The following is a 23278-nucleotide window of genomic DNA, read 5'->3' on the forward strand; positions in this document are numbered from 1 at the left end:
TACCCAGTACCAGTACAGTCGCAAGTGTAGTTGATAGCAGGTGAATACTGTATACACTGTCCTCCATTCATACATGGACCGTTTGCTCTTTCACAGATATTGAGATCTAAATATTGAACAAATGATACCACTAAAGTACTGTCATTATACACATAGCCAATAGCTCTCCATGTTTATCTAGTAAATTAGTTATGACTTTATACTTAAACATAATGAAGCAAACATGTATGTTTAGGCATGCACATGCACCAGTCAGTTGCACTGACAGTGCAAAGTAAACAAACTGCAGCCGACACAAAAGTCCAACGTACTGTAACAAATAGATCAGCTACATCAATTTTAATGCATGCCTAATTGTCCAATCCACTCAAAGCACTCACCAGTGCAGTTGACTCCCTGGTATCCAGTACCAGTACAACTACAAGTATAATTATCATGAGGTGAATACTGTATACACTGTCCTCCATTCATACATGGACCGTTTGCTCCTTCACAGATATTGACATCTAAATATCGAACAAATGACACCACTAAAATACTGTTATTATACACATAGCCAATAGCTCTCCGTGTTTATCTAGTAAATTAGTTATGACTTCATACTTGGACATAATGAAGCAAACATGTATGTGTAGGCATGCACATGCACCAGTCAGTTGCACTGACAGTGCAAAGTAAACAAACTGCAGCCAACACAAAAGTCCAACGTACTGTAACAAATAGATCAGCTACATCAATTTTAATGCATGCCTAATTGTCCAATCCACTCAAAGCACTCACCAGTGCAGTTGACTCCCTGGTATCTAGTACCAGTACAATCACAAGTATAATTATTATGAGGTGAATACTGTATACACTGTCCTCCATTCATACATGGACTGTTTGCTCCTTCACAGATACGGAGATCTAAAATTAATATTGAACAAAAAATACCACTAAAATATAGTCAAAATATGTAGCTAATTAACTCCCCATGTTTATCTATAGTGAATGAGTTATGATTTCCTTCTTACTTGGATATAATGAAGCATAAATGCATGTACATGTACATAAAGGCATGCACATGCACTTGCACTGACAATGCAAGGTAAACAAACTATAGCTACAGCCCACACAAGAGTCCAACATGCTATAACAAATAGATCAGCTACATTAATTTTAAAGCATGTTCAATTGTCTAATCCATTCAAAGCACTCACCAGTATGACAGTTGACTCCCTGGTATCCAGTACCAGTACAATTACAAGTATAATTATCAGGAGGTGAATACTGTATACACTGTCCTCCATTCATACATGGACTGTATGCATCACAGATACTAGTGAAATCACAGCCGAGACAATTAGAATTAACAGTATAACCAGCAGAACAGGTTAGATTACAAGCTAATAATAAAATAATAATAATAAAATATAATAATAGTAATGCAGTTTTAGTACTTACTGCAAGTGAAGTTATTAATCTCAGTAGCAACATAGTTAGGACCTGATGATGATGTACAGTTAGTAGTTGAAACACACTGACCATTAGCAGCAAATGATAAACAACAATCAGTAGAATTTGATCCAGTACACCTCATCAGTCCAGAATTACAAGCACTGTTACACTCTACATATGATTATCAACAAGTATATAAATAGAAAACATTAAAAATAGAAAAGTAGTAGGATTAAATTGGAAAAAAGCCTAGGAAACAAGTGAGGGTACTTGCAAAGTGGTGTGATAACAAATCCTACATCACTGCATAAAGGATATTACCCAAAAGCATTGTAATTATCCATACAGACTACTACATAATAACTATGAAGCCATGTCTTCCATGCAGTGGTGTAGGATTTGTTATCACACCACTTTGCAAGTACCCCTTACTTTTTTCCAATTTAATGCTACTACATTTCCATTTTTCTACCATGCCTAGTTGCAATTGACCAATCAGATTGCTTGATTTTAGGTTCATAAATAACTTATTTACCACTGGGAGGTATAATAAGTAATTTCCCGGGCAATAGGAGGTTGATAAGTAATTTCCCCGGACAGTCGGAAGTTAATAAGTGGCCCGGGAAGTTAATAAGTTTGACCGGGAAATTACTTATTAACCTCCTTAAAATAGGCATGCTGTTGCTAAATGTTGCTAAGTAAACTAGTTGTTTATTTTACATGGTAGAAGTTGGTTATACAACTCTGTGTCAGTATCTATGGCCTTATCATACCTCGGGCCTACGGCCCTCGGTATGATAAATGCCATAGGTACCTCACCTCGTTGTATAACCTATACTTAATGTTTTTTATTTACTTGTTTCCATTCTTTTTTCTTAAATTAATAAATTACTTTCTGTTATGTGGTTAGGTTAATCATTTCATGCTAATCACGTTCGCATAAATTAAAATGGCGTCAAACCACAAACCCACAGCGGTGCTGCAGCTGGAATTTGTCTTCCATTGTTCTCTAGCTCTGTCCTTGCTTCTTTTTGAAGCCACATGTCCAGTCCTTGACCCAAGCACAAAGGAATGATGTAAAAGCCAACTTGAGCAGTTCTCTGGCTTCAAAGATTTCTGTGTTGATAGAAGAAGATGCAAGAAGAAGAAAAAGTCTGAAGAATTTTGCAGAAATTTGAATTTGGGCCTATTCTCCAGAAATGCTCCCGCTATATTACAGTCCACTTTAAAGGTACCAGGAAAATCGCTCAGTGAAGGAGAGCTCATTTAAGCCATTTATAAGGCTCAGGTAAGATAAAAGAGTTATAAGTGTTTGAAAAACGGACGCCATCTTGAAAAACCAACCTCAATTTTACATATAGGCCACCACCTATATAATAATTATTATTATTTCAGAAGGCTCAGTCTCACATATCAAGTTATCAACTGTGTTTGGCCAGTTTTCTTAACTAACTTACAGCTAATTTGTAGTTAAATAACTAATTTTAATAACTTTTGGTCCACCCACTTGCCTCACTATAATAAGCCCCTGCTTCAGCCATCTTCCTTGGCCTTTTTCTTAGCTCTCTTACAGAAGCAAGTGCAAATATGTCTCTAAAAGACATCTTGGACAAAGTTAAAGGTTTAGACAGCAGACTTTCTGACTTAACAACAGATGTTGAAGACTTGAAAAAGAAGGACCAAGCTCAACGTGAGTTGAAGAAGGTAGAAAATTGTAGTCGTTCTAGAAGTCCCCACTCCAGATCTAAGGAGTGAGCAGGACAATATTCTGGGGAGCGGTGCTCCCGTACCAACAGAACTGAATCATACTCGTCGGAGGACGAGGAAGATTTTGAGCAACTTATGGAAGCCTCGGAGGAGACTCACCGTCTTCTCACTGACTCTTGCATGCGGGGCATGTCAAGTGAGACTAGGAAGCATACCAGAAGACATTTCAAGCTTCCTAAAGTGGATGCAGCCAGATCCATAAGATTGGACTCAGTAATGAAAACTGTTGCTCCTCAGTCTGCACAGAGTGCAGATAAAGAACTAGTCAGACTCCAGACATTCATCTTGGATGCTCTGGCTCCCCTCACTGCCATCTTAGAAGGTACTAATGAGATGACAGTACAAGATATAAGAGAGGCACTACTCACAGCCTCAATGCTGATTGGCAATGCTAATGCCAAATTAACACGTCTCCGGAGAGAGAAACTGATATCAGCAATTAATGATGATCTGACTCCTCTGATACAAGACAAGTCACAGTTTACAGATTCAAACCCATATCTATTTGGGTCAGACTTTGCAAAACAAGCAAAGGAATATTTGGACCAGGCCGGAGCGGGATTCACTACTCCTGATGTAGACACGACAGGAGACCTTTTTGTGAAGGCCTCCCTCGGAAAGGGGATTGGCCAGAGAAAGGGACGGAAGGCCCAACACTTGAAAACAAATGTACCAACAGGGAGCATGGAACCTCAGAGGGAGGTCAAGTAACAAAGGACCGGTGGGTCCTAAATACAGTTTAAGGGTACGAAATAGAGTTTTTGTTGATACCCCATCAAACCCAAAAGCCTTACCCAGCCCAACTAAATCAGACTCAACAGGAGTTGGTTTCCTAAGAGATCAAAGAAATGATCTCAAAAGGGGCAGTGACAGAGTTACAGACCCCACCAGAGGACGGGTTCTTCTCCAGCCTGTTTCTGGTGCCAAAGAAAGGTGGCGGCCAGAGACCAGTGATAAACTTGAAAAAGTTAAACTCATTCATAAATACCCCACATTTCAAGATGGAAGGCATTCACACACTCAAAAGCCTTCTCTAAAGGGGAGATTGGCTAGTAAAGATAGACCTAAAGGATGCTTACTTCTCCATCCTGATAAGCAAAAAACACAGGAAGTATCTGTGCTTTGAGTTCAGGGACAGGTTTTACCAATTCAACTGTCTCCCATTTGGCCTGGCCTCAGCCCCATGGGTCTTTACCAAGACCCTCAAGCCGATAGCAGCTCTCGGTCGGGAGCTGGGGATACGGTTGATAGTCTACATAGACGACATTCTCCTTGTGGCAGAAACAAAGGAGAAAGCCAGAGATCAAGCATCTGGTCTGATATATCTGTTACAGTGCCTAGGCTTCACTGTAAATGTGGAAAAGACGGTTCTAGATCTGCCCCAATGCCTAGAATTCCTGGGTTTCATGATAGATACTACCAAGATGGAATTGAGCCTCCCAGCTCAAAAAATAAAAAAGATTCTGGTGGAGTCCCAACAGTTATTAGAGGCGGAGCTTGTAACAGCTTGCACCCTCTCAAGATTAATTGGGAAGATGAATGCCACAAACCAAGTGATCCCACCAGCTCCACTGTTTTACAGGAGCCTACAAATGGACCTGACAGAGGCTCTAAGGGATGCTAGTCAGGATTACGAAGCAGAGCTCACTCTATCCCCCGACAGCCGGGAGGAACTGATTTGGTGGGACACCCAAATGATAAAATGGAATGGCAAGACAGTGTTGGCAACGGAGCCAGATCTGATCATAGAGGGGCCTCATCCCAGGGATGGGGAGCGTCCTGCCAAAGAACCAGCACAGGGAGACCTTGGTCTCCTCTGGAGAAGACTTGGCACATCAGTTGCCTAGAATTGCTAGCAGTGACTCTAGCACTAAAAACTTTTGTGAAGAACACGAATGGATTATCAATATTGCTGAAGATAGACAACACAACAGCAGTTGCCTATATCAACAACCAAGGGGGGACTGTATCTTAAGAATTGATAGTCCTAACCAGAGATCTATGGATGTGGTACCTGGAGAGGAATATCCGCATCCAAGCACAATTCACATCCAAGCACAATACCTACCTGGAGTAATGAACCAGGTGGCAGACATGGAATCGAGATCTATGAAGGATCGATCAGATTGGAAACTGGATCATTCTGTCTTTCTGAAGATCAACAAGATCTATGGTCCAATGGAAGTGGACCTGTTTGCATCCAGGTTAACCGATCAGTGCTGTCGCTATTTCAGTTGGCGGCCAGATCCATTTGCAGAAGCAACAGATGCCTTTCTCAAGGATTGGACAACAGTGAAAGGCTTTGCCAACCCACCTTGGAACCTGGTACAGAGGGTGCTAACGAAAGCACAGACTCAAGGGGCAGAAGTGATTCTGGTAGCCCCAGTAGGAAATCTCAGCCATAGTACTCTCTCCTACTGGCATTGCCTGCTACCCAAGTAGGACATGACAACAGAGTCAGTTCCAATAATGCCCCAACTAACCGTGTGGAGCATCTCAGGGAAAGACTCAATGAACAAGGTCTTTCAAGCCAAGCTACAGACCTCATCCTCAGTTCATGGAGGACAAAGACAATCAAGTCATATGACTCATCATTTGGGCGATGGAATCACTGGTATACTAAACGGGGTTCCAATCCCTTTTCAGGACCTGTAAGTGAGGTCGCTAATTTTTTAACAACACACTATCAATACAAACACAATTGAGACAACAGCAGCCAATGGAATAGCCGCCATTACTTATTAACCAGAATAGCTTGGAAGAAGCTACAAACAACACAGTTGATATGTGAGACTGAGTCTTCTGAAATATAATTGTCAGAATGGCTAAGGCCACGAAGTGGCTGCAAGCTATTCTAGATTATATGAAGAAGGTGAAGTCAATCATATCAACTATCCACACTCACCCTCCCAATGGAAGAGGAGGAGCTAATCAAAAGCCGAGGAAGATGGCTGAAGCTGGGGCTTATATAGTGAGGCGAGTGGGCGGATGGGCGGACCAAAAGTTATTACAATTAGTTATTTAACTACAAATTAGCTGTAAGTTAAGAAAACTGGCCAAACACAGTTGATATGATTGACTTCACCTTCTTCATATAATCTAGAATAGCTTGCAGCCACTTCATGGCCTTAGCCATTCTGACAATTATAGTAATAATAATAATAATTATTATTGTTATTGGGGCGAGCAAAAGCGAGCCCCACTTAAGCGAGACTCTTCTGTATGTATGTATGTACGTACGTCTTCAGTCACGCCTATTCTGGTCACACCCAACGTGTGCACTACTATCTATTTAAATGTCAATAATCTAATGCGGTAGTATTCTGATGAAATATTTTCATTGATGTGGGTGTGGTTGCAACAAAATGGCGACTACTAGAAAGAATGTAAAACATTGAGGGGCTCCGTCTCCAGACCACACCTCCCAGTCACGCCCAGACGTACGTTCAAGTTCTTGTAAGTAAGGGCTTCGCCCAATAAAGGCTATGAAACGGGAGCAATTCTCCAGCTTACTTGCAGCAGGATGAGACTCATCTGTTATCCAGACACTTCTCTAGCAGCAAGAAAGATGACAAAGTAGCTATATAATCATCAAGGTCTGTAATCATTGTTGAATCACAGCTTATGATCCTTATCCATCAGAAAGAAGATCAAGTTGTGAGACAGTGACTGCTATTTATATCTGCAGAAATTCTTAACTCATGAAGCTTGAAGAGCAAGCTCATAGTATGAAATTACCTTCCACTGATGAAAGTTCTGCAATGCTCTGCATCAGTATATTGACATCAACATTTATTTAGTCTTAATATGTGACTACATCAATCTACCGTAAATCCTTAAATAGAAGCCGCATTCGAATAAACGCCGGGGTAGCAATAAAATTAAACTATAAATACGCAACACTAGCCTAGGAGTGACTCAGTAGTCTAGTGGATAATGCCTGAAGTTTCAGAAGTCAAAAGCATCAGGTTACGGGTTCGAATCCCGCTTTGGGCTGACGTTTTTTATTTTTTTATATATTTTTTCGAGATCCAAATACCATTTTAGGAAATAGACGCCCGGGCTTTTATTTAAGGAAATACGGTATATAGACATTGTACATTGCTAATCGAAAATCAAGATTTTAATCGTTTTGCTCGCCCCTCAATGGTTTACATTCGCCTAGTTATTATTACAATTTGCTTACCTCTACATCTAGTATCACCACCAAAACCTTCCCTACACCGATAACAATTAGTTCTTGCAGGAGCACCAACAACACTGGCAGGAGGAGGATCTAAACTACCAGTCCTTCCACTCCATGTACCACTGTTACACTCCATATCAAATATCCTGATGGTTTTAGGATGTTCTGGGTTAGGAGTGAATGTAGCTATAAGAGAAACTCCATTATAAGTATCAATCATGCTCCCTTGAGCTAGACAGACATATTGAACTGATCCTTCAGCTACATTAGGAGAGTACTCCTGGCTATCATCAGAAAAGAATAGTAAAGGAAGCAATGCAGCCTCTATTTCAGCTATTGTTGGTAGAGGACAGCCCTGAGCAACTGATAGTGACAGAACACATAAAACAGAGACTAGCACTGCTTCTTTCATCATTGCTAACATGGGCGGATCTGGGGTCAAAATGATGGTAGGACATTAATCAAATTCAGGAGTAGGTGTGGTTTATTAATAGTTATTATAGTTATTAATCTTGGCTATCAATGTGCAACAAGTAAGCTCTTCCAGTGCTTGTGGTTAGTTGTCACAACTGGGTAAATATGGGCATGGATTGAGGTTTCACTAAATGTACACCCTATAGCTCCAAATTTTCGTCAGTCAAAAATTTCGTCAAAATCTTAATTTCTTGTTAAAATTAATTTTCGTTAATAAAATTTTTGTCATTTTGTTATTAATCCACATACTACTCACATGGAACAAAAATTTTGTCGGTTAAAAATTTTGTCAAGCAAAAGTACCTGATAAATTTGACAAAAATTTTGACCAATGAAAATTTGGAACTATATGGTAGTACAATGAGACAGTACTTTACATGAATATTATTACCTAAACAATGAATATAATTATCTAGCAATGAATATAATTAGTGAGGTAGGGCAAATGCCCTGCTTTGCCCACCCCCAGATCTGCCACTGATTACTAACAAACTATACTTTCCTTACAACTGAATGAATTTATGACATCATCAACTGCTAAATAAACACCAGAAACATATTGTAGGAAATACTACCATCACTATATTCTTTTGGCAAAAGCTGTGATCAATAAATTGAAGTGCAAAGTATAATTAATAATGATAATAATAGTAATAATAGTAATAATAATAATAATAACGACAATAATATTGAGTTAAAGAAATTTCACAATATTAATAATAATTATACCTACATTGTCTATTAGTAAAAAGCACAATGATAACAGGAGTAATACTCTAATGCTTTGGCTTGGATCACAAGGACTCCTGCTTCCCCTTTCATAATATATGTACCCATATTTTGAGCTGATTCTGATCAAATTTGGATTTTTTTAAAAGTTTGCCCCAAAATCAGGCCAAAGACACTGTACTAAAAATTTTTTAAAAAGATTAAGTGGGATTCACTTTGTGCTAATTCATCAAAAAAGTAATGGAAACAAGGAGAAGTAGGATTTCAAATGACTAACAAAAATACAAAATGAAAATCCTAATTTTGTGATGCAAATTCTACTCTACATTGTACTTTCAACGTTATTATGTGAGAAATTATAGATCACCTTGTAAAATTTGCATCACGAGAGTAGGATTTTTATTTGGTATTTTTGTTGGTAATTTGGAATCCTACTTGTCCTTGTTTCCATTATTTTTTGACAAATTGACACAAAGTAAATCCTACTCAACCTTTCTTTGAAAATTTTTAAATAATAGTACAGGGTCTTTTTGCCAAATTTTGCCAAAAATAAAAAAAGAGAATTCTCCATTTTATAATTTTTCCTGATACATATACATGTAATTATGTTTTGTAAAAAATTTAAACTGATTTCGATTAATTTTTATTTTTTACAAATTTTTTAAGTTGCTCAAAAATCAGGCTAAAATTGCTGTATGTAGTACAGGGTTTTTGGTTGAATTTTACCAAAAAGGAAAAGGAGAGAATTTTCAATTGTTATAATTTTTGTTGCATACACATGTACTTTATTATGTAGCAAATTTGAGCTATTTCTGATCAATTTTTTTTATAAATTTTTTAACTTGCCCCAAAGCATGTATGTGTACTATTGTAGGGCTTGTCAGCTCATGAAACAAGCCTTTTAGCTCACTTAGTATGCTTGGTGGGAAACCTTGTGTGCATCACAATACAAAGTTCTCTCGTTAATTTTTGTATTTTTTTTTCATAAACAGAGAATGTACACACTAATGATTCATGAAAGATACATTGAGAACAAACTCCTTCAACTAGTGGACCTTTGCTCCATCAGCAACGTATGGCACCCAATAATCTCTGTATGACTGATTCATTCCTCATGTAGATCAGTATCTTTATTCTCTCTGAGTCTTTGTACGGTCATTATATTCATGGTCGCTCTGTTCACGGGAAAGCTGATACCAACATGAAAGAAATGAACGAAAACCTCATCAAGGAAAAGGTTTGTAACTGCAGTAATACTGCACTTCACTCATGACTACATTGTTTTTTTGTAATTTACATTCTGTTATGAATCATAGGTGGATATGTGTAGTAAACGTGGGTTGTTGCCTGACACTGATGAACAGACCTTTGAAATATCAATCAGTCAGTCATTCCACAAGCAGTTCTATAAAATACTCTCTCAACTTGAAGCAGAGGTAGAGTATAATCTGGTAGTGTAATCTTGAATGAATTGTATTGTCTCTGTGGCTATTATTATTTACTTGTAATAAATATATGTATGTTGAATTGCACAATCAGTTTCACATTGAGGTGTACATTGTAAATTGGTTATATAAATTGTAATTTAAAAAAATTGAGATCAAAGATTTATCATTATTTTCCTTAGAGGATTGAGAACCAATCAAACAGTGCAGGTCTGTACATTTAAATTAATGACAAGTATATTGATCTTGTTCTCCATTATATTTAGCAATATCTGAAGCATCAATAAAAGCACATGAAGAAATGACAACATTCCTATCCTCATTCATTGACCATGTACATAACTAACTCCATTAATATAAACTGATGTGTTCCTTTATGTTAGAATCTACCAAGCACTGATTATGTATTCAGGAAGAAATGGCTCTTGGAGAAAGTACTGGGAATGGAGTTCAATGATGCAGTGGATAGGAGCATATTCTATACAAGTAATGAACTATTGATCCTTTAAAACTATCATGTATTGCACAGATTCTGGTCTTTCATTCTCTGATGTGCTGTTCTACAATCATGAATGGGAGCTCCTCTCATTTGAGTTGCTCGTGTTTTTGTTGGTTGATCTTCTCTCGCACAATTACACACTAGCAGCCATTGTCACTTTCACATTGTCAAAGGTAAGGAATTACAATTGATTGATCTCTCTTCACCTCTCCTTTCTCCCTCTCTCTTTCTCTCTCTCTTTCTTTATCTCTCTCCCTCTCTCAGGTGGTATCACTTATAAGGGACGGACTAGGGAAGAGAAACTTGGGCAAGAAGACACTTATTGACAGTCGATTTCTCATATAAAAATAATAACATACAATAGACATGCACACTAAAATAATGATGGTTAATTAATTATATTGAAATACAAAAATTAAAGATAATAATAATATCAACGTAAAATAACCAGAATAGAAATAATAATTATACTAGGGACAGTACACATGTATATTTCGTGGATACAATATATAAGTATAAAATTAATATTCTGTTAATAATCTTATCTTAACTATGCCATATTAATAGATTTATGTCTTCAGTGTATAGGGAGAACATGCCAGTTTTCCTTCTCTCCATTTTACTGCTCCTGTCTCCTCTGGTAGGCCCAGTCTTACTCTCTGTCATGAACTGGAGTCTGCCATTACCAATACTAGCAACTAGCGAGTGATCAGTGAGGGTGTTGTTCAAGTAGCACGGATTATTAGTCCAGTTAGAATTCGATTTGAATACTTTCTCTGTTGCCGTGGCCTCTCCATCATCAAAAGGTACTTCGGCACAGACACATGCCTTCACTTGCTCGGGTAGCAAGAGAAGAGTCCGTACCTTCCCAGTGTGCCAGTTAAAGCTTGCAATAAGTCCCAAGGACTCCGAGTCAAACACGGCTACAATACCACTTAGAGTACCAACGTATAGCCTGCGTCCTTGAGCAAGTAGTGAAATGACTTGATGTGACGTGTCAAAATCTAAAAAATTAAAAAAAGAAAACAGATTTCCCTTTATTGAAAACACATCCTACACTAGTAGTCTCTTATTTCTCTTTCTCCCTCCCTCCCCCTCTCTCTCTCTTCTCACCATCTTTTCCTTTAATCCTATCAGAGCAATTAATGTGTCCTCTTTGTGTTCTGGTCCTAGCATCAAAGCAAACAATCCCGGCCTTGCTTCGATAAGATACCCACAAGTAGTCACACTGGGTTCCCTCCTCCTCAAAACTGCACCAAACGATATGAGAGCAAACCTTCATGTGGTGGCTATAGGGAATAACATCATAGTAACTCGTCTGCCAGGCTCCTTCTTTCTTCTCAAACAGAATGATGGTGTTATTATCCATAGTTCCCCAAACCTGTAACTGACCATCAATGACAACCTTTACTAGATCGTACACAGGCCCACTGCCCTCTCTCTCATTGGTTTGTATACGCTGCTCCTTTACAATGCTGTAGGGTTTACCAATGAGCTTATCGTGCAGACACCAAACCTCAGAACAAGTGGAGCTGACAAGGATACAATTCTTCTCCTCAATGTGGAGGATTTTTAAAATGGCCGACGACTGATCGTCAGAGGAGAGATTACCGGAGAATTTGACTGCTAGAGATGGAGCATGGATCACCCTGAGGTTCCCGAGGGATGTCCCTACCCACATTGCATTACGTACAGGACAGAGGGCCTGGATCTCTTCCTTACCAATATAACCAAAGAATCTCTGTGTAATGGAGGAGAGAGGAAAAGATTATGCATGTACATGTAGCATTAAAAAAGTTTTGATAAATCATATCAAAGCAATGAAAGAAAAAGCAAAATTATATTTACAAATGAAATGCTATTAATATTACTACTGTGAGTGTATTTTAAAAAAGAAGCAACTTTAAAATTTCAAGCAATTAAATTTTGATAGGAATCAGCTCAAAATACATTGCAGATACACAAAATACCATGTACTACATGTACAATGTATATACATGTACATGTAGTACAGGACAATTTTGTAGCAAATCAAAAAATTGTAAAAAATCCAAATTCGATTCATAATTGATACACAAGTACATGTACATGTACAAGTATATGCATCAGAAGAAATTATTATAAATGATGAATTCTACCCTAGCCATTTTTGACAAACTATCTGGTACTAGACTTTGGCCAGATTTTTGAGTAGCTTAAGAAATAAACTTACTGAAGACGTCTTCTGACGGTCAGGGAATATAAAAACAGACAGTAGACCTTTCTTTTGATCTCTGCCACACATCCATATCTGTGAATAAGCTTGTTCCTCCCCATGACGCTTCGCCTTGTCCTCCTTCCCCAATAACTCCTTTGTCAAAGCTTTAGTCTCCACCAATGAAGACGAGGAAGCTAATTTATCACTTTTCTTCATCACTCTGTCATCCTCTGTCTCTTTCTTCTTCTCTTCAGTTGAAAGGTTCTCTAATCCTCTCTCTTCGTCCGAACCAGGATCATCACTCACGACGACTTCTTTAGTCTTTATAATGGACTCCTCTATCTCGAGACAGTCCTGAGACGCAAGTAAAATGTCCACATCCAATCCAAACCGCTCAATCTCTTCCCTTGTCAGTAAAGTCCCATTCATCACTGTAGGGAGACTGTTCTCTGATTTAACTGTATCAGCTGGTTCAATCCATTCACTCTCGTATTTTGGTTCAATACGACTGACACAGGCACAAGATATTGCTGTGCAGCTCCCGAGGGTTAGCTGGGCTCTGAGACGCTCAAATTCAGCGGTTGATGTCCACTGGAGACATTCCTTCATTTTGGGACGGGCGGACGGGTCCTTGCTCCAGCAGAGCCTCATGAGATCCTGCAATAGAAGGGGAGTGTGCTTCTCCTGAGGAGGAGAAAGAAAAGATAATCATAAAGGATCATTATTATCATTATTACAGTACAATAGAAAGTATGGACATAATATATGTTAATACAGTGTCTAGTACTATAGATATGTATACAGTGTACATGTACTTTAGTTTTTTGTTACTTTGTTTCCAGTTGGTGGTCTTTTTCCAGCCCTCACTTCAGCATTTCGCTTCATAGCCTCTTGTTTTTGAAAAGGAGCTTGAAGTGATATTATCTCGTACAATGTCATACCATAAGCAAACACATCAACCTACAATGTACACAGAAATAGAACCAATCAAAACAATCCCTAGCCTCTCTATTAAATAGCTTTGATCTATGAGAATAGGTTTTATACAATGTAGTACATGTACAATGTACATTTGTAAAGATTCAAGAATCTCCCAATTACATGTAAGCTATTGTAATTCTTTCTCCCTTATCAATCTTCCTTGCGTTCCTCTCTCTCTCTCTCTCTCCTTACTTTGGTTGAGTATATTTCTTGTCCAGTTTCAAAAAGCTCAGGGGCCATGTACCCAGGGGTCCCCGGTTGATTGGTAGTTACTTTCATCATCATTGAGGTGGCCACTTGACTGATCCCATAGTCTGCTATCTTTAGCCAGACATTACCAGCGTACTTTAGTCTTTCCTTGCGTGGCATACCGGCTATGGGGAACTCCCAGACGAGGACGTTTGGGGACTTCATGTCCAAATGAACAATTTGATGAGTGTGGAGGTAATTGAGTCCATCAGATATCTGTGGATATAGAGGGAGAGAGAGAAAGTGGAGGATAGAAAAGGAAAACAAGAGAAATAAAATAGGCACACACAGACACATTATATGTACAAGTACATGTACATGTATGTGTACATACATGTACAGTACATGTAAGGGGCCAAGAGAAAAAGTATATAATCTGATATAAAAATATACATTGTAAATTAGAATATGTACTTGTATAATTACTCATACTTGTTTTGCACACTGTTTGAGTGTTATTGGTTCCATTGTTAGCTTGCAGAGTTGATAGTCCTTTAGCATGCTCCTCAGTGATTTCATAGGTGCCAGCTCCAGAAGTAAGCAATAGACAGGCTTAGTCCTTACACCAATCAGCTTTGTGATGTTCTGATGCTTCAAAGTTGAGAGAAAATTAACCTACAAAGTACATGCAGATTTGTATGTAGGAAGAGAGAGAGATAATTAAAAGTTATAGAAGGGAAGTTAGTGTGTTATAAATAATTTATATCACACGAGCCATTTGTACCTCTTGTCTTATCTCTTTGTATGCACTGCGTAGCTGGGAGTCTTTGGCAGCTTCTTCAAGTAACTCAGCAGAAGAAAGAGAGTCAATCTTACCCTCCAGGTTAGTCAAAAACACTTTGACTGCTACCAATTCAGGCTAGAAAGAGAGAATAGGTAGGATTTATACTACATGTATTTCATACTGCTATAACTCAAAAAAAATTATTAGTGAAAAAATTGGTCTAGATGTACTGTTGTGCATGTACACGTACATCATTAATAAGTAGAAAATATGCATGCACATGACATGTACAGGTAGTCATTTTTGTTAAAAGGTCAGTGAATAACTTACCGGAGAGCCGGTGGGTCCCTTTAGTTCTCCTGTACACACAAACCCATAGCCTCCTTTACCAAGAACTTCCTTTTCAAGTATACGCAGTGTCCTCGGCTTATCCATGTCCTCATTAGTAGCCACTAGATCAGAAAATGACTAAAGAAATAAATATAAAGGTATATAAAGAATAGAGACACATGGAGGGCTTACCAGATCAGGGACAGTTTGAACAACTTTAAGGGCACCGTGTACTGGGCACGAAAGATCATCATTATGAGAAGAGGGTATAATACAGTTGGCAAAAGGGAGACATACACAAAAAGATCCCTCCACGTCAATCAGTAAAGTATCACTTGGAGGATTCCCAATCCACTCCAATCCTCCATAGCATTTCCAGCAAGGAACATAGTCAACATGACCTCTCTCATTTTGCTCGAGCATGCCTTGAAACCATGACGACAGGAACGATATGTGATTGCTAATAGCAACCATCAGTTGCGTGGCTTGCCCGGCGACCTTATAAGGTGCTTGCAGTTTATCAGTTTCTTCCAATTGATCAAAACACTCAACTCTTGACCTGATCTCTTGCAAGACGCTGATCATTTCTGGTACGTATATGTGTATCTCTATCCTCCATTTTGAATTCACGGCTTTAAGGCTGGACTCCGGAGTAGGGCCCCATGAGGTTGGTGGGTTGGGTATGTGCCTCACTAATAAAAGGGTCCGCCCTCTTGATACGTACACGAGGCCACTCTTCCAACACGTCCAATCAGATTTGACAACAGATTCGTCGCTATTTTCCACACTATCGTAATAATTACTGAGAATTGATTTTATGAGTTGGTCATTGAGAAGGCGACAGATGAGGCGTGGCCAGAACCCGTCAGGAATGTAATTAGAGAACCAGATCCTCCTGATTGGAGGAAGGTAATTGAGTTCCACTCCAGCAGTGAAGGTAACGTCTTTTAGGCTGTCATTAGGTTTAGGGTAAGACTGTGATTCAGGGAAGAGGGAGGGTATTATGACCTCCTTGTCACCGATGCAAAGAGCAACTTCAAATTTCTGAAGGAGCTGCAGGTATTTGCTGGCAATGGCTCTGTGCTCACTGAGGAACAGGTCCTGCTCAAAGAGACTGGAAAGAAGTATCTTTCCTATAATTATAAAACAAAAAGAGAATAATAACAATAGAAAGAAAAATTGTCACTTGAAGTATTTTCCTAATTAAAAATTAAAAAAAGAAATTCTCCATATTTTAGGTGTCCAAAGAGGTAATCACTTTGAAGCTGGCCTCATACTGTACATCTAGATGCCAAATCTGAAGCCATTTTATCTGCTTTAAGGAGGTTCAAAGATTGATGGAACAATATAGAAAGGAGTTATGTTTCTCATGTGTCAACTGACCAGTTTATGATTGAACAATAAAAACAATACCGGTAATACAATTATCATTTGATCTTTCTCTATCTCTTTCCTCTCTCTCTCTCTCTCTCTTGTTCTCTTACCATCAACTAGGGACATGTTCTTTGCTGAATTGGGACTGATGAGTCTGGCCATTAGTTTAGCTAGCCACTGAGGATCAAGGAAATACAAATCCCTCAGACCGTAATCATCAAAATGAAGCAATGTTCCTGAACAAGAGAGGAAAAGAATATACAGGTACACGTGTAAATACATGTGTACATACATGTACAACTACATGTACATGTACATGTACATGTATACATGCAAACAGAGTCAAAATATTTATACATAAATTTCACAAACCTTGCAATGTTAGGTAATTGACTGCTTCATTCATTTCTTCTTCGTCACCTTCAAAAATAGACAAGAAACGAGAGCTAAACTCTTCATGGCTGAGATAAGGAGGCTTCTGTGATTCATTGAGATCCTTGACAAGATCAGAGACTCTCTCTTGGAGCTCTAGGAAGTTCCTTGGGATCTGCTGATTGAGGAGCGCATAGGAACTGCTTAATGAGAGTTTTGGATCATGCACAACTATAAAGAATGTAGATAAAAGTCCAGCATAAAAACGATGGGAAACAATATCAAAACTGTAATGCATTTACATGTATCTTAGTAAATGCACACATAGACTGTTATGAGTACAATACTTGTACACAGCCAAGAGTTGGCACATGGATCAGGATTGGGTCAGTCTGAATCAGTCCTGATATGGACCATGGATTTTGGGCAATCAGTCCTGATACAATCATGGAGTTCGCCACGGTACAGGCATGACAAAAAAGGATTGGAAATATGCACTAATACTGTAGCATAGGAATGTTTCAGGTTTTATGTAAACAGTAAATTAAAAAATATAATTAAATGGGTGTGTCCTTACGTGTTATTCCATCCCTGGGGCTAACTTTCAAGTGAACCGACACATCATATATCAACTGTCTCAGTTTGTCCATGTTATTTCCAAACTTGCTGACACAGCTCACGCTGATGTAGCTGATTATCTTAGGGTATATGTTGCTGCTTTTGGTGAAAAACTTTTGTTTGATAATCTTGTCTATTTCAGCAACCTTTGAGTCAGACACTTTATCGAGATACGTCCCAACTATGATGACAATACAACCTTCTGCTCTGAGCTGTGAGTGTGTAGGTAGAAAAGAAGAAAGAAAGAAAAAAGTGACTTATGAGATACAAGTAGAATGAAACACTGTAAGAATGTAGATAAAGTAAACATACATCTGGAGAATAACAAACAAACAGGGGATTTCACCACAAAACATGCTCAATGAGGTAAACAGCATAAGCTTCATGAGCTGACAAGTACTGCAATACAGTATATGGCATTTGGAGCAACTTTAAAAATTCATAAAAAAACCAAATTTGATCAGAATCAGCTCAAACTTACTACACAACATAAGAACATGTATATGCAGTATTAGAGAAAATTATAAAAATGGAGAATTTTCTCCTAGTCATTTTTTGGTGAAATTTTCGCCAAAGACCCTGTACCTGTACAGGGACTTTGGTCCAATTTTTGAGTAACTTTAAAAATTTGTAAAAATCCAATTAGTCAAACTTTCTACACAACATAAGTACTTACATGTACATACGCATGTATGTATCAGCAAAATTATAAAAAATAATGGGAGAATTCTCTCCAAGTCATTTTCGGCAAAACTGCACAAATTAAATGATACATGCAAATACATGTAGCACATAAATGCATAATATATGTACATGTACAATGCATACCTGGACGTTTCTGAGCCATGGCTCCAGTTCATTAATGCCCTCCTCTCCATCAATCATCCTAAACAGTGCCAGGTATATTGCCCTCCTTGAGTAGAAGCACTGATGAGTCACTTGATACACCTCTTGACCAGCAAAGTCCCAGGCTAAGAACTGGATCGGTTCTTGTGGGGCTCGGAAGAGTCTCCTCTTAGCTCCTCTACAGGACCACTCCTCTATATCAATGCCTTCGGTTCTCTCTGTTTCACCAGCTTGACGCTCCCTGAGGCGCCTCAGTAGTGTAGTCTTGCCCCTCTGCCCACACCCAATGAAAAATAGCTTTAATGTACGATAAGGAACAGAACTAGGGGAAAGAAATAATGAAAGTCACAGAAAAACAGCTACATGTAAAATATTTGTTTGGCACAATAAATTGTGTCTGTGTACGTGACTAAATAAATAAATTGTGTGACATTACTATCTACATGTACATGTATGTACGTGACTATGTGTACATGTATATTAAAATTATCAGTAAATACTACATGAGGTTGTACTAGTAAATGATACATGTACACAGTACATTGTGGGCTTTAGAGAGAATAAACAGTTACATACACACACAAGTAAACAACTCGTTGCTATTCTTTTACAACTCACTCTTTCAGTCTTGACCTCATGTAGGTCAACAACTGGCTGGCCTGCACTGACTCATTCTGATACTCCTTCGGAGGCTCCACCAGGCTAGGAAGGTTCCTTAACTTGATCTCCGTCAAGCGCCGAAAGTTCTTTAGATCAGCCAAATGAAGCGGCAACTTCTCGAGCTCCTTGTTTTGACTCAACCACAGCCACTTCAACTGGGTCTGTCGCCCAATGTTAGGATTAAAGGTACCAACGAGGCAGTTACTGGTCAGATCAAGGCCCTCCAATGATGGGTAGAGGAGGTTGAGGGCCGAGCAATTTTGTCGAAACTCCAGCTCGTCCTCCGTTGGGTCTCTGGTCGTACGTTTAAGAACTGCCTTCAATAGCTGAAACCTTTTTAGCCTGTTATCCTCGAGCATGAACGTCTGTAAGTATTGGAGCTGAGAATGAGAACAATGAAGACAGACATTAGACTGACGCTCATAATAACACTTCCTTCTCATTGAGTTCAGTTGGCCCTCAGTCAGTGTGTTACCAAACTTTTCCAAGGAGCATCTCTTTGCTGATAACTTGCGGAGGATCTGAGGCAGAAATGTAATATCAATGACTTGAATGTTGTTATCAGAAATGTCAAGTTCGAAGAGGTTTGGTGCCAGGCAGGGCAAACCAATCGGGAAAGACTTGAACCTATTCTTTGATAAATTCAAACGAGTGAGAACAGAGTAATCGCACATCTCAATACCAGCGTCTCCTCCTTCCCCTGAATCAACTTCCTCCTTTAGTTTGCGGATCTTAAAATCATCGCCTTTCTTTTTTGTTCTTGATCTGGACGACTTGCTCCTCCGTCTATGTGAGGCCTGGTAAAGGCTTTCACGACAGTCAAGATCATTCTGAAAGACAGCCTGAGCCGAGGTATTTGCAGTTGCCAAGTGGAGTATGCCAGGAGTGCTCTTGGCTAGAGCTGCTTCCCTTATGTCCTCCAGTCCTCCACATCTTGGGAGAGAAGAAAGAGAGTTAGAGCTGACATCCAGTTGATGGAGAGTGATGCAGTCCCAGAGTGAGTCAGGGAGAGACTGAAGCTCATTCTGGGACAAGTTTAATTTCGAGAGCTCGGACAAACCAAAAACAAAGTTGTCAATTTCTTTGAGTGAATTTCTCGACAGATCAATCTCTCTTAGATTAGGGGCAAGAACAATTGACTCATCTCTGTCTATTAATGAGTTGAATGCCTCAGGTAACGGAACCAGGGACTCTAACTTATTCATGCTAGCCTTCAGGATCTCAAGGGAAGGCAGGAACCAAAGGCAAGTTGGAAGACACGAGAGATTATTGCTTGAGAGTATCAGTACAGTCAATTGAGAGCATTTCCAAGCATTAGTGCCTGTACTGACAGTACAGGAGTCAGAGTCAATATCAGGGAGTGATGTGAGACTGTTCTCTGCCACGTTTATCTCTGCTACGTTTGGCAACTGAAATAATTCAATCGGTAGAGTCTGGAGACAGTTCTTTTGCAAGTGAACAATGTGAATGGAGGCTGACTCTAATTTATTGAATGTCATTGGCTGACAATTAAGGAATAGAGATACATCCAAATCAAGAGAATATAGATCTGAAAAGAACCAGTCCCCTTTCACAATTCTAAGGTGCTTCTCCTTCCAGTCGAGAGTGTAGAGGGGATGTGGGTGTGGCTTATCTTCGATCTGTTCACAGAGTTTGCACTGGTAAGAGAGTATGAGATTCACAAGTGAAGGCTGGTGAATGAGGTAAGCTATCTGGCATCCGTACCCATTGAGATCCTTAGCCCCGTGATTAATCAATATCTCCACTATATCCTGACTATTGAAAACGCAAGCCTCCGCAAGTGGGGTTAGAAGAAGCTTAGAAAAAGGGGTGTGGCTTTCTCCGCTCCCTTCTATGGCCTCGAGTCTCCCATTGTTAGAGCAAATGATTCGTATCTGAGAGGATGGAGGAGGAATGGATGCTGAAGGAGAGGGTAATGCCATACTCTGCATCAGTGGGCTGATCGGTGTGTGAGGTAGTGATTCACGTTTAGTGATTCCAATCTCAGCGTCAAGATCATCCGATATCGCAGAAGAGGTGCTGATGGGCGTGTCACAGCCTCGATCGTCACGATAGGAGGGTGGGTCATCGGATTCAATTTGATCAAAAGAAGTGTAGGCCCTATAGGTTTGGGCGATGGAGGAAGATGGGAAGACAGTGAGCGATCGCTTTCGTTCCAGCATCTTAGCAATGTATTTATGTGAACGACTGGATGGGTAGGCTTCAATATTCAGTTTAAGCTCTTCCTCCTTCACTAGTAGCTCAACAATCTCCTTAGAGAACTTTGGAGCAGATACAGCAGCATGCAAAGGAGAGCGACGAGACTTCTCTTCTGCATTAATATCAATCTTGTCTGGAAACTTGGCCTTGAACTCAAGAAAAGCTTTAACGATCGGTAGCTGCCCGTGATAGCAAGCATTGTAAAAAGGAGTCCGGCCAATTTTATCAGTCAAGTTGAGGTCCCTGTGTGTGATACCTTTCTCGTAAAGGCCCTGTACAGCATCCAGCATACTCTGAACTATACCTTTATCACCACGGGATGTACTGACATGCAGCGGAGAGAGGGAGTTCTGGTCCTCGCTGATAAAAATAAGACCTGGTGAGTGGTTGATAAGGAGGTCGACTAGTTTGAGGTTGCTATGTCGACAGGCAATCATAAGAGGCGTGTCCCCGTGTCCAAGGTTACTGAGAGGCTGAGCAGGCGATTGCTGAAGGAGGAATGTAACAATTTGGACATGATCTTTATCTGCAGCTCTATAGAATAAAAAACAACATTCGCCTAAATTTGTGTAATGGTGATGATGGTGATAATAATGATAATAATAATGACAATAATGATAATAATATATGCAATTGTTGGTTTTCTCTATCTTTCTTTTGTATTTAGTATATTTTATAACAGTCATAATAACTTTTAATAGCAGTACTAATTATCAAATACCTGTATAGGAGCGTTTGTTGGAACCAGTCAGTCCATCTGGTGCTTAAATCAGTCTCTAAAGCAGAGAGGCGACTGTAGAGTGACATGAATGTGTCCATGTCTTCTCTTTGCTGGTCAATCAACCTGTGCAGATCTAAAAGAAAGAGAGAGAGAGAGAGAGAGAAAGGAATGAAATCAAAAAAGGGCAGACATTACATACCCATCACTCGCTGGAGCTGGTCCTGAGTCCTGTTTGGTACCTCGACTTTTCCTATAAAACAGAAACAGTAACATAACTTTTAAAACACCCAGCATACACTACATTCAACAATGTTGCTTTCAACATTTGCCCAGCCTCTGATCATGCTTTGATGTGGTCAAGCAACATGTTGTTTAGGATAGGAAACTTTCTATTCGTCTCAACAAGGTTGAAGGAAAGATCAAAGGCTGGTAACATGTTGCGTGTAGTGTATGTTGGGCTTTATTAAAAGCAACTGCCTACAATTGTCTTACCAATTGCTTCCTGAAGTATACTCTCGCATACTGTCTTTCCTCTTACTAGGTCAATGGGTGTGGTACGGTGTGCATTCTGTACTCTGATCTGAGCACCATGCTTCACTAGGACTTGAAGGCACTTTGCATAGCCTTGGAAAGCAGCAAGATGGAGAGGAGTCTATAGTTAAAAACAAACAACTGTTATTCATCCTATTATCATTATTATATAGAGGATTCACTTAGGGAGAAATTACTTTTGGGAATTAGAAGTGAACCTAAGATGTTACACAATTAATTATATCATGCACTATTCCTCCAATAGTAACTAATGCTGTATAATATGACTTAAACATGTATTGCTGCAGCAAATGAAAATACTTAAGACGCAAGGTAAATACAATATATGTACATGTAGATATGCATGTATGTGTATGCCAGGTGCTCATATGCATGTAGATGTACATGTACGCCAAGTGCTCAAGAATTCTATTTTGTCGGTAATATTTATTTTCCGCATGCATACATTCTAGTATGCAGTATAAGTGTGTACCTGGCATAAATCAGGAACAGAAGATGGCTTGTTTGGGTCACCTAGTCAAAGAAAAAACTTGATATTATTAGGACTACAAATATATCTAATTACTATAATGATTCACTTAATGTAATTTTTAAAAGAAAGCAATAAATACGCACCTCCTTCGAGTAAGAGCTTTTCTAAGTATTCGCTGAGTCCCTTGTCAGCAGCGATGTGTACCAGTGTTCGACCGTTGTAGCGCTGGATGGGATGGTTAATGATCTTCTGAAGGGCAGAGGTCTTTCGACCATATTCCATATGATCCTCAAAGAGTTTCTTCTGGTTGTCAGAGGGCTCGGCCGAAAGGATTGTGCCAAGTGTTTCAGCTAACTTCCTCACCTCAGCCATTTCTTGACCTGTCCCCCGCCTATTATTATCAGCATTTGACCACGCCTACTCAT

General features: G+C 39.3%; 3 protein-coding genes across 3 annotated transcripts in view; 1 reads left to right on the forward strand and 2 right to left on the reverse strand.

Annotated features, from left to right (window-relative positions):
* The window catches only part of LOC109585523 (major surface trophozoite antigen 11-like), a 13351-nt gene extending 5330 nt beyond the window's left edge, over nt 1-8021 (reverse strand). Inside the window, exons 1-2 of the mRNA XM_020001651.1 lie at nt 7391-8021; nt 1444-1608 (exon numbers count right to left, since the gene is read on the reverse strand). Of these exons, the coding sequence (XP_019857210.1) occupies nt 1444-1608; nt 7391-7814 (589 nt within the window). The 5' untranslated portion in view covers nt 7815-8021. The remainder of the gene's footprint in view (nt 1-1443; nt 1609-7390) is intronic.
* Nucleotides 1-10959, forward strand: part of LOC105314233 (meckelin-like) — a 19895-nt gene extending 8936 nt beyond the window's left edge. Inside the window, exons 8-15 of the mRNA XM_020001649.1 lie at nt 9586-9666; nt 9714-9830; nt 9910-10029; nt 10221-10248; nt 10305-10372; nt 10422-10524; nt 10568-10710; nt 10802-10959. Coding sequence (XP_019857208.1) covers nt 9586-9666; nt 9714-9830; nt 9910-10029; nt 10221-10248; nt 10305-10372; nt 10422-10524; nt 10568-10710; nt 10802-10882 — 741 coding nt within the window. The 3' untranslated portion in view covers nt 10883-10959. The remainder of the gene's footprint in view (nt 1-9585; nt 9667-9713; nt 9831-9909; nt 10030-10220; nt 10249-10304; nt 10373-10421; nt 10525-10567; nt 10711-10801) is intronic.
* On the reverse strand, nt 10948-23243 carry LOC100640258 (uncharacterized). Its single transcript, XM_020001650.1, has 19 exons — nt 22997-23243; nt 22854-22894; nt 22322-22481; nt 22029-22079; nt 21830-21962; nt 18847-21642; nt 18211-18550; nt 17342-17594; nt 16765-16995; nt 16503-16628; nt 15211-16151; nt 15019-15156; nt 14689-14823; nt 14397-14579; nt 13908-14180; nt 13566-13694; nt 12750-13418; nt 11651-12278; nt 10948-11541 (listed from the first exon to the last, which is right to left on the reverse strand). Exons 1-19 carry the CDS (start codon nt 23223-23225, stop codon nt 11084-11086), a joined length of 7914 nt encoding a protein of 2637 aa, XP_019857209.1. The 5' UTR covers nt 23226-23243; the 3' UTR covers nt 10948-11083.
* Nucleotides 23244-23278: the final 35 nt, after the last annotated feature.

The sequence above is a fragment of the Amphimedon queenslandica genome, unplaced genomic scaffold, assembly GCF_000090795.2.
Source record: "Amphimedon queenslandica unplaced genomic scaffold, v1.1 AMPQUscaffold_13050, whole genome shotgun sequence".
Lineage (NCBI taxonomy): Eukaryota > Metazoa > Porifera > Demospongiae > Haplosclerida > Niphatidae > Amphimedon > Amphimedon queenslandica.

Coding starts and splice junctions, on each gene's coding strand:
- LOC100640258 (XM_020001650.1), bottom strand. CDS start 23,225: ATGGCTGAGGTGAGGAAGTTAGCTGAAACACTTGGCACAATCCTTTCG. Junction 16,152..16,502: donor GAACATGTCCCTAGTTGATG/GTAAGAGAACAA, acceptor TTATAATTATAG/GAAAGATACTTCTTTCCAGT. Junction 15,157..15,210: donor TTCAAACTGTCCCTGATCTG/GTAAGCCCTCCA, acceptor TTATTTCTTTAG/TCATTTTCTGATCTAGTGGC.